At 39.1% G+C, this 12174-nt stretch overlaps 1 protein-coding gene across 2 annotated transcripts in view; it reads left to right on the forward strand.

Moving 5' to 3' along the window:
• STK39 (serine/threonine kinase 39) overlaps positions 1–12174 on the forward strand; it is a 531280-nt gene that overhangs the window by 507206 nt on the left and 11900 nt on the right. For both annotated transcript variants that reach the window (XM_077447911.1, XM_077447913.1), the window contains one exon: positions 6433–6497. In XM_077447911.1, coding sequence (XP_077304037.1) covers positions 6433–6497 — 65 coding nt within the window. The remainder of the gene's footprint in view (positions 1–6432; positions 6498–12174) is intronic.

Consider the following 12174-nt stretch of genomic DNA (forward strand, 5'->3'; position numbering starts at 1 on the left):
TTCTTTACAAGCTGTGCAACCATTTCCAGCATAGTTATTAGGTGACGTGGCAGTTAAATGACAGAAGAAATAAATTTAAGGTAATTCACTACAGTTGAGAAATAGATTAATTTGGGAGCACTAGCTAACAATAAGTGACACAACATTGCTTAATGCCAATTACACTATATTGTCGAAAGTATTGGGACACCTGCCTTTACACACACATGAACTTTAATGGCATCCCAGTCTTAGTCCATATGCTTCAATATTGAGTTGGCCCAACCTTTGCATAAATTAGAGTGGAGACTGTGAGCCAACATCAGTACCTGATCTCACAAATGCGCTTCTGGAAGAATGGTCAAACATTCCCATAGACACACTCCTAAACCTTGTGGACGGCCTTCTCAGAAGATTTGAAGCTGTTAGAGCTGCAAAGGTTGGGCCAACTCAATACTGAACCCTACGGACCAAGTCTGGGATGTCATTAACCAGTTCAGCCCCGGAAGGTTTTACCCCCTGTAATGACCAGGCTATATTATGCAATAGGGCACTGTGTTAATTTAACTTACAAATGTGCGAGTGTGCGACACTGTACCCAAATAAAATGTATGTCCTTTTTTCCCCCACAAATAGAGCTTTCTTTTGGTGGTATTTGTTTACCTCTGGGGTTTTTATTTTGCACTATAAACCAAAAAATCGACAAATTTGAAAAAAAAAAAACTTTTTTTTTTTTACTTTCTGCATGAAAACTCATTGTAAAAAAATCAAGTTTCTTTATCAATTTTTTGGTAAAAAAAAATTCCAATAAGCGTATATTGATCAGTTTGCAAAAAAAAGTTATTGCATCTACAAATCTACAAACTATGGGAAATTTGTATGGCATTTTTATGGAATTTTTATTTTTTACTAGTAATGGCGGCAATCAGCGATTTTTTAGCGGGACTGCGACATTGCGGCAGACAAATCAATCACCTGACACTTTTGACAGTTTTTTGGGAACAAGTGACATTATTACAGTTACTGTACTAAGGGCACTAATGGCAGGGAAGAGGTTAACATCAGGGGTGATCAAAAGGGTTAAGTGTGTCCCTAGGGGGTGCTTGATAACTGTGTGGGGGATGGTCAGGGATGGTCTGACTGGAGGAAGACAGAGATCTGTCTTCCTGTTTAGCAGGAACACAAAATCTCCATCTTCTTCCCCGTCAGAATGGCAATGTACCTTGTTTACATCGGCAGATCGCCGCTCTGCCTCTCTGGGGAACGATCGTGGGTGGTCAGTGGACATTGGGTCTGCCGGACCCTCTGATTGGCTCCGCCTCTGTCTAATCAGCGCACATCCTTAGTGTCTATTGCACGAAATGACGTACAGTAACGTAGTTTCACGCAATAGAATAGACCTGCCACAATACAGTGAGTGACCAAAATTGCTGGAGTTTGTCAACTTAATTATCTGTGTATTAGTTAAGTGGTCTTTTTTCCTTGGGGCCACATAAATACATATCTTCATTTGTGCTTGGAGCGCATGGCAGAGCATGTTCTTACCGAGAGCCCCAGGTCTTGTACTAATGATGGGGACCCAGGACTCACGGTTCCGGGTCACCTGATTGCAGCGATAGCCTCTAATTGGCTACAGAGTGATCAGTCAGCCTTCCCCTGTGGTTAATTCCTCTTCTGAATGAGGAGAAAGATACATTGCATCTTCCTCTTCTTGCAGGAGAGGAAACTGTAAACAAGCCATAGTGCGTAAAAAAAAAAAAAGAAATCAATAAGATCAAGGTTTGCCAGGGTTAGTGCTAGGGCCTATGTTGTGGTCAAAGGTCACAGTCAGCATATTTAGGGTAGAATAAAAAAACAAAAATAAAAAAAACCCTTAAATTACTATCAGTGTCAGTGTGTTTTAGGCATAATAAAAAAATGCAAATGCAAATGGGCACTGGGCTATACTGGGCTATACTACGGGTACAAACAACAGCTAACATACACATATGTGGTATCACTGCACTCATCAGGAGCAGGAGAATTTATTTTGGGTTGTTCTTGGTGATAAATTAAATTATGGATGTTAGCACAAAATATACAGCTAAATTTAAAATTGCTAAATTGTGCTTAGGCATTTACATTTGTTTTACTCTTAGGCCTTAAGGGGTTGGAATAATTCACTTCTTAGTGATAGAAACGTAGTTTAGGTTTTATTGTCATATCAAAGTGGAATTTGATTTTCCACAGAAATAGATTCTTTTGTGTTAACGTGAAAAGAGAGATCTCCAAAGTAATTTAAATTTTTACAATGAAAAAACACATCTGAAAGCTTAAGTATACACTCCCTTAAAGTCAGTATTTACTAAATGTACCTTTGGCAGTAATTACACCTTTGAGTCTGTGTGGATTGTTGTAATGTATCTGCACAAATAGCTTTATCCTTTGCTTGAGATGATAATTGCTAATAATCTACTTAAAACAGCGCTGCAGTGTTGGCTTAAAGTTAAAGCTTATCTAATCCCTAATGATGAAGTTCTTGTGTTTGGTCCCTTTTAGTGTTTTAGGCTGCATTCACACCTGAGCGTAGCGTTTTCAAGCGTTTTTTGCAGCGTTTTTTTACCGCAATTTGCCCACGATTTTGTGCAGGGCAAAAGGTCACCAATGTTAAAAGAAGAAAAACGCCCAAATCTGCTCAATTTGAGCGACAAAAAAGGGTCCGGAACTTGTTTGAGCTCCAGGCGTTTGGCTTCAGGCAACATGTAGTGGAGATGTCTACCATCTCCATTGAGAATAATATAATTTTTCCCCTCTAGCGTTTTGTAGCTTCAGGCTTCAAGCTACAAAACGCTCAGGTGTGAATGGGGTCTCAAACAAAATATACTAATTACATAATTTTGTGTTATCTGTTTCAAAAATACCGTTGACCCTGCCAGAAATTTTGTGAGCCTATAACTGCCTGCGCTGACCATATCAGTTACATTTTCTCAGATATCTTGGAGGACTACAGAATCCCTCTCCTATATGCTATAGACAAAAAAATAGGGATGGAGTTCTGTGGTTCTATTTTGTTTTTATTGTTGTGATAGAGAAGAATGAATAGGCCAGCCTTTCTCAACCTTTTTAAAACAGAGGAACCCTTGAAATAATTTTCCAGTCCCAGGGAACCCCTGTTAAAGGAGAAGTCTAGCCTAAGCGCATTTGGCTGGGATTCTCCTAAGGGTCACAGGAGTGAAATTTGTTTTGAGCAGAGGATGGTCTGAAGTCTGCACTTTTTGCACCAAGTTCAGTCCGAGTCCATCTCGACTTCAGAAGTCTGGATCCGCCAGGTTCCGGGACTGATGGCAGTCTCAACCTTTCAGCAAGCTGCTTCCCTGCCCTTCCATAGCTCAGCACTCCAATGAGCCTGGCGGAGCAGAGCAGGAGAGCTGCTGATTTACAGTCAGCAACTCTCCTCTCGGGGAGTTGAGAGAACCAATCCATCTGTGATGTTCAATGACTCGGTTCTCAGTACAGAGACGCCGGGGGGCAGGTGCAGCTTCAGACCGACGCTTCATCTGCCTAAGTAAGTATGATTAGGGAAAAAAACTCAAACCTATACTTCTTACAAAAATGACTATAGCTACAACTCATGATACATGATGGTCAGTGGGAAAAATTACCCCCTTACAGATAGATAAAAAGATCAGTGATGTCAGTGGGAACTTATTGGTGAGGCAGAAATTGCTCATTGCTCAAGAAACCCCTTGCAACCTCTGGAGGAACCCTAGTTGCATAACCCTGGAATAGACATTATCATCCTAGATTTGCAAGTGTGTTACTGGAGAATGACAAGTTTGAACATAAAGGAAAATAACTTGAAACAAGAATACTAATGCTAGTTGCATCATAAAATGTTTCTAGGTTTAGACACACTTTAACCTCCTTGGCGGTATGATTATTTCAGATTTTAGGTGCTGAAAGCAGTACAATCATTTTGCATGGAAATTTGGCGTTTTATATTGTAGGCCTTTAAGTCTTAGAAATAATTCACTTAAATCTGTCCAAACCAGAGTCTAATAGACATCCCGGGTATGATAAAATTTGAAATATGAAATCATAAATTATAATATAATATAATAGAGAGATAGATAGATATATATAATAAAATGTATAACTATAAATAATTATAACAAATAATAATAATAAAAATTATTCAATAATGTAATCAAATCAAAAACACTGAAATATGCTGAGTTGCAGAATTGTCACTGTCATTACTTTTAGTGTTTGCTGATGAATTTCCACACAAATTACTATCGCTCAATTCTGAGAGTGATTCTAATTTATTATCGCTATTTTCTAGCTGGTCTATAACCACTTTTGATGTAAACGGACACTTTTTGGTTACTATGGTTAATTTCCAGTTTCCAGGCATAAAGAACAGTATTTATAATATAAAACTGCATGCAGGACACTGGACAGACCACTAGGGACAAAGGGGATGTGTAATTATTTGATACAGTACTGCAATCTGTAAGATTACAGTATACTGTATCTATACTGTGTATTTTACTTTTTTGAATTTGGCGCCGAACTCCGTTCCCCATGCCTCGCAAATCTCGCAGGGAACGGAGCCCCGCGATGTGACAGATCGAGCGGAGGACAGCTCGCAGATCACAGCGGGGGGGACATCGCTGGATCCAGGGGACAAGGTTAAGTAAACCCCTCTATGGATCCAGCGATGCGGTCCCGAGTCGGGCTCGGGAATACTGCTTATGGTATTTAAATCTCACCCCGAGCCAGACTCGGGAATACCGCCAGGGAGGCTACAGTGGTTCTAAAGCTAAAATGTGTTGTTTTTATAACTGCATTCTCTGCAATAAGGTAAAATTATGTTAAAGCTTACTGTGCTTCCCCACCTCCCTAAATACTTGCCTCAGCAGATCCAGCTTTGTGCACAGCTGCATTTCTTCTCTCCCCTCTCCTTCTTCTGATTACATGGACTGAGGCAGCAGTGGGAGCCATTGCTGCAGGGAGGGGGTTGGGCCAAACCATGCTTTGTGTGTCAGAGGACACACACAGCCCAGCTCAGGTTTAAGATCACATGTCAGTTCCTCAAGCAATTCGCTATGGGGGAAGACGGAGAAGAGTACGGGCAGATAGTGCCGACGGGGGAGGTTTAGGGCTTTTTTTTATTGACTTTAGAAATTCTTTAGGTTTTGCACTGAAGACATCATTCCAGTATGCACCTACTTTTATTATTTTCTGATATGTCAAAATGTTCAGCCCCATAAGCACAATTTCGCACTTTTACTTTTGGTTCTTCAGCTTTGTGAAATTTGATGATAGAAATATTTGGAGCACTATGGAAGACTTCTTGGTTCTTGGTCTGTTTTGTGAATACCCTATGATCTATGACACCTTTCAAAGGTATAGAAACACATGTAAAGTTAAGGAAATGTTTTTCTTGTATTTGGGTGGCTTTATAAAGGTTATTATCATGTATTTGTTGTATGTATTTATTGTGTGTTGTTAAAGGGCAACAATAGTTTTAGGTCAATTTTATTTATTATTTAAAATATATCACAGAAGACTATACATTTCTAAAGAGATCACGGAACCAAGGTCCCATTTATAATTGTCTGTATGTTTTTTTTCCAGATGTATTTTCCATAAAAATCTAAGTACATGTGTCAAAATGCACATCAAATGTTATCTAAAGTTTTAACATGATTTGCAATGCACTTTCAATTAAAAGAGTCACTTCTATGTCTCCTTTAAGTTGTGTTAAATGAAAAAAAGTAAACAAAATAAGATATATTTTTCAAACCCATCACGGGGAGAGCAGGGAAAAAGAAATGTATATTTTATATTTTTTGTTCCAATGGATTATCTCTTACAATTGTACATACCCCTGAAGAAGGAGATTTAATCTCTCTGAAACGCGTAGGGTATTTCAAGTAACCCATATATGTACAGATTATCAGTGTATTTATGCATTCCTTGTTTTATGTATGTTCTGTATTTTTAAATTTTGATATTACTGTATGTGCCTTAAAAGTCCACTTCTAGGGGTATTCCAAGAGTTTGGTTTATAACTTTGGATGTGGCACACACAATTGTAAAACAATTGCCTCCCACACATATTCTTTATTTCTGCCTTCAACTTTTTGTCTGAGAAAGTGCCTCAAAAACATGCAATGCTTTTTTTGCATGGAAAGAACCACTTAGAGCAGCAGGGGACACAGGAGATCAACACTACTGGAAGTGTTGGTTTCTCATCCAACTTTAAAAGGAAAATTACTTTTCAGTGAACAGGCATTAGTCAGCATGAGCAGCAGGAAAGGTAAGTACTCACTTCCTTTACAGAGATAAAGGGCACTCATATTTACTTGTGAGGGTCATTCTAAAAGAATCCCTTGTTAAACATGCAAATAGTACTTTGACATTGGATTGGTATGATAGCTGCATTAATGTGTTTTGTTCTTACAGTTGCTGCTAATTTGCAGAAGATGGTAGACGACCCATTATCATATAAATCATTGACATTTAAATTAGTAAGTACCCAGACAAATGTATTTGTACATTTTTTGTTTGTATTTTGTATTGTTTGTATTTTTTTTTTTTTACCTTTTGTTGATGAAAATCTTTGCTACGAAAAAATGATATGGGTTGCTTTTAATCTCCTTCTGCAATTACTAGTTGGCTGGTTGCCATGCTGATGCTCAAATGGCTAAAGCCGGCCATAGATAGAGCAGTTTTCTTTCCTGCAACTGCGGGTTGCAAAAAAGAATGATTGCATTATTCCCCTATCAGCACAGTCAGTGTTGGTGTGGGAATCCCTCCCACTGAACTATTGATGTCCTGGGGGGGGGGGGGGGGGAGTTGGGAGAACACACAGTGATTGTTGGTAACGGCTATAGCCACTTTCAATAATCACATGCAAAATCTGACAAGCTGGTTGTACCCATGTTTATTGATTGATCAACTTGGGTACAATCAGCCTGCCCATACATGGTTTGAATTGCAGCCAGTCAATGGCCGGCTTGAGGGTTTATTCAGTCCTTAGTGCAGCTCTTATTTTAAGGCAACCTTTAAATTTTATTCAAATGAATGTGTTGGCAAGCACCAAAACACTCATAAACAAAAATGCACCATGAGTTCAGCACACCACAACAAATGTATCATGCTACTGTGTATACTGTGTATTGGAGCTGCACTGCTTGAGTGCATTGGGGTGCCAATTAAATGAATGGCACCCCAACGCACATAACATGTTTTAACGCATTTGTTCTGGCAGTGTGCCACTTTGAAAGAATTTTACTGGGCTCCAACACATTGAGTCACAGACATGGAAAAATTCAGGTCAGGAGTTCTGATGTCATGAGTTCTATGCTTCTTGAAGTCCATGAATCAGAAAGTATTAAAACCAGAGGCAGTCAGGCAAGATCTGTTTTTTTTTTTTCAGAAGTAGGTCAATATTGATGGCATACATTTTTTCTTGATAAAAGTATTGTTTAATATAGAGCAATGCAGTTGTCATATAGCAGTAAAATCAGTACAGACAGACCAATAGTTGAACACAACACATTTCAGGATCAAGTGGTAATTGTACCATGTAGGGATGAGCTAGAAAGCTGTACATTGAATTTCAATCATCTTTTAGAAAGGATGACCAACAAGTTATGATTCATCTGCTGGTCTAGGAGGAGGGGGATTGTTGGGGACTTTAAATGAGGCTCATGATATGACATGCTTCTCCGTGCCTGTTGAATTGATAAAAAAGAAAGGGGACTTTACATGAGACGTATAACACACAAATGATGAATTGGTGCACAATGCCACAAAGGTTTATTCATGGAGATGCACATGAAATAACATTGTAAATACAAATATAAAATGCTGATATGCATAAAGTAGACAACAATAAGTACATGATTTCACATATTTCATATATAATCTGAGTATAAACGCATGATTGTATTAAAACAACTGTATTTAAAAGGCTTGAAACGTTTTGTGGATGAGGCTTAACTTCTTAAGGAGAAAACGCAGAATACGTGTCTGCAAAAGATATATAAATACAGTGGTGTGAAAAAGTGTTTGCCCCCTTCCTCATTTCCTGTTCCTTTGCATGTTTGTCACACTTAAGTGTTTCGGAACATCAAACCAATTTAAACAATAGTCAAGGACAACACAAGTAAGCACAAAATGCAATTTGTAAATGAAGGTGTTTATTATTAAAGGTGAAAAAAAATCCAAACCATCATGGCCCTGTGTGAAAAAGTGATTGCCCCCTAAACCTAATAACTGGTTGGGCCACCCTTAGCAGCAACAACTGCAACCAAGCGTTTGCGATAATGTGCAATGAGGCTTTTACAGTGTCCTGGAGGAATTTTGGCCCACTCATCTTTGCAGAATTGTCCTAATTCAGTTACATTAGAGGGTTTTCGAGCATGAACGACCTTTTTAAGGTCATACCACAACATCTCAATAGGATTCAGGTCAGGACTTTGGCTAGGCCACTCCAAAGTCTTCATTTTGTTTTTCTTCAGCCATTCGGTGGTGGACTTGCTGGTGTGTTTAGGATCATTGTCCTGCTGCAGAACCCAAGTTCGTTTCAGCTTGAGTACACGAACAGATGGTCAGACATTCTCCTTCAGGATCTCTTGGTAGACAGCAGAATTCATAGTTCCTTTTATCACGGCAAGTCTTCCAGGTCCTGAAGCAGCAAAACAGCCCCAGACCATCACACTACCACCACCATATTTTACTGTTGGTATAATGTTATTTTTATGAAATGCAGTGTTCCTTCTACGCCAGATATACTTGGACACACACCTTCCAAAGAGTTCCACTTTTGTCTCATCGGTCCACAGAATGTTGTCCCAAAAGTCTTGGGGATCATCAAGATGTGTTGTGGAGAAATTGAGACGAGCTTTGATGTTCTTTTTGCTCAGCAGTGGTTTTCTCCTTGGAACTCTGCCATGTAGGCCATTTTTGCCCAGTCTTTTCCTGATGGTGGAGGCATGAACGCTGACCTTAACTGAGGCAAGTGAGGCCTGCAGTTCCTTGGACGTTGTTGTGGGGTCTTTTGTGACCTCTTGGATGAGTCGTCGATGCGCTCTTGGGGTAATTTTGGGCGGCCGGCCACTCCTGGGAAGGTTCACCACTGTTCCATGTCTTCGCCATTTGTGGATAATGGCTCTCACTGTGGTTCGCTGGATTCCCAAAGCTTTGGAAATGGCTTTATAACCCTTTCCAGACTGATAGATCTCAATTACTTTCTTTCTCAATTGTTCCTGAATTTCTTTGGGTCTCGGCATGATGTGTAGCTTTTAAGGATCTTCTGGTGGACCTTACTGTGTCAAGCAGCTCCTATTTAAGTGATGCCTTGATTGTGAACAGGTGTGGCAATAATCAGGCCTGGGTGTGGCTAGAGAAATTGAACTCAGGTGTGGACAACCACAGTTATATTATGTTTTAACAAGGGGGGCAATCACTTTTTCACACAGGGCCATGATGGTTTGGATTTTTTTTCACCTTTAATAATAAACACCTTCATTTACAAATTGCATTTTGTGTTTACTTGTGTTGTCCTTGACTATTGTTTAAATTGGTTTGATGTTCCGAAACACTTAAGTGTGACAAACATGCAAAGGAACAGGAAATGAGGAAGGGGGCAAACACTTTTTCACACCACTGTATAAGAAGATTTTGAAGGTAATTTGATGGAAGCAAAAAGGGGGGAAGAACCAAAAGGCTACAATGTGGTTGCTATTTTGCTTTTTTGGTATGTGGTCTTTTGGTCATTCCTGACACACACTTGTTTCCTTTCCCTTTTCACTGTCCTAATCAAGTGTCACGGGTTGTATGTCATATGCAAGCAGCATCATACACTGTATATTGATTTTATTTAATTCCACACTTTGTATAGATTTATTTGAAGCTGCTGCAAGCACCATTATGCATCCTAACATGGACACCATGTTAGGATGCATGTTAATTTTCCCCTGCTCCCCCCTCTCGAGTGTGGTGTACGATTCACCTTGGTTGTCCCCAGGCTATGTTCCCACTGCTCCCGGCAGGGTCATTTATGCAGTCTTCCTCCACTTCCGGCTCCCAGCATCATATAATCAAATTTAGAAGCAGATATGCAAGTAATTTTGGGGGGTCTCTCTTTTGGTTCTTCCCCCTTTTTGCTTCCATCATATTATCTTCAAAATTTTCTTATACTTAAATATCAATATTAAATGCAGTTTTTTATACAATCATGCAATTTATTCTCAGATTATACATGAAATATGTGAAATCATGTACTTATTGTTGTCTACTTTATGAATATCAGATTTTTATATTTGTATTTACAATGTCCTTTCATGTGTATCTCCATGAATAAACTTGTGTGCCATTGTGCACCAATTCATCAATTATGTGCTACACGTCTCATGTAAAGTCCCAACCCCATTCTTTTTTTTTTTTCATCTGCTATTCTGGCTTGAATGGCAGTGGTTCCATGTAGGTATATTGTGCATTTATGGTGACTTTTTTTTTTGTCTTTCTACATAGAATATACTATTTATTTATTTATTACAGGTATTCATATAGCACACATAATTTATGCAGCACTTTACATACTACCTCTGCCCTCAATTAGCTTACAATCGAAGGCTGGCACTACACTGTACAATTTTATTATTCAATTTTCTTTATATTTGCCTTCAACTTTGTAGTGCAAAGGCCTCCCTGACTGCATACCTATTGAAAGTGTTTAGGTTTGACCTCATATTATATGGTTTTGGTAAATCTAAAGGAAAATTAAATAAGAAAATTGTATAATGTATGGTCAGCCTAAAGCTTCATATACACGGTACTATTTTTGGCCAACCGAGCGTCTGATTTTTGTCTTAAGGGCGTGTGCCAGGATCTTGTCTTGCATACTAATGGTACACAATTGTCGTGCTACAAACATGAACGTAGTGACGTACTATGAGGAATTTCAGCTCTTGAGCACCACCCTTTGGGCCCCTTCTGCTAATTTCATGTTTGGTGAGCATTGATTACGAGCATGCGTGTTTGTACTTTTTTGCAACGGATTTGTGTACTGACCATACGAAAATCTGACGTCAAACCGTTGTACACTTAAAATTTACTAGCCTGTCATCCAACATTTATTGGCCAAAAGTTGGACAACAATTGTCAAAAGGAGCTTACCAACGGTAAGATTTTAGGACAACAGTCTGTCAGCAGACAATCCCCTGCCAACAATTGTACTGTGTGTACCAGGCTTAAGGCTGCACACACACTAGGGCTAGTTTAGACAGGAGTCAATTATCCTACCAGTATGTCTTTGGGGTGTCAGAGGAAATTCACACAACTAGGAAGAACTTGTAGATCATGCCCTGATTAGGACACACACTTGGCACCCCATGGCTGTAGGGCAGAATTGCCAAACACTAAGCTACTGTGCCACCCATAATAGGAAAAGATTGGTCCCCAGTAGATCAGCAAATGTACATCAAGTTTCAGCGGTGCCCATCTAAGATTACACTGGTTTATCAGAGACAAAGGCACCTGGCTTGAGTTCTGCAGGCGATTCTCCTGGAATTTACAATTTTACATTATTACACCTGTCTATTCATAATAATAATAATAAACTAAACAGATTGGCCCAGTAACAATATTTTCTGCTCATGGTTAGCAGTTGACTGATTTTACGTGCTGCCTGGTAGTAGCTCTTTAAAATAAACATCTGCATTGTTAAATAAGCATTGAGTAATAGTCTTCACATTGGTAGGAACCCCTGGGTGCCCACACATACCTTCCTTTAATTCCATGGACATCTTGAAACGCCCTAAAGCTAGTGCATGCGGAAATGAAAATGTAAATATTATTTGTCAATTTTTAAGAGATGACCCCTCCCCCTTCCATTCTCAGCAACCCCCCCATTGGAGTTTAAACCAGTATATTCACAATAGCATGGCAGCCCCCATATTGTTTTTGTGACAGGTTTTCTTTGAGGAAAGGTACTTCAAGCACCATTACTTCAGATTGTCATTTAATGTTGTTTTAATAATAGGTTACTTTAGGAAGGCCAGGACTATTCCTCTGACAATTCTTTCCAGTATTAAATAGAAACGGCTCACTTATTTTTAATCTTATTCCTTATATCACTCTGATGTGTAGCTCAAGGGTATAAACTGAAAATACACATTCTAGTGATTACTGATACTG

The sequence above is a fragment of the Lithobates pipiens genome, unplaced genomic scaffold, assembly GCF_037356315.1.
Source record: "Lithobates pipiens isolate NorthernLeopardFrog02 unplaced genomic scaffold, aLitPip1_a1.2 Scaffold_22, whole genome shotgun sequence".
NCBI classification, from domain to species: domain Eukaryota; kingdom Metazoa; phylum Chordata; class Amphibia; order Anura; family Ranidae; genus Lithobates; species Lithobates pipiens.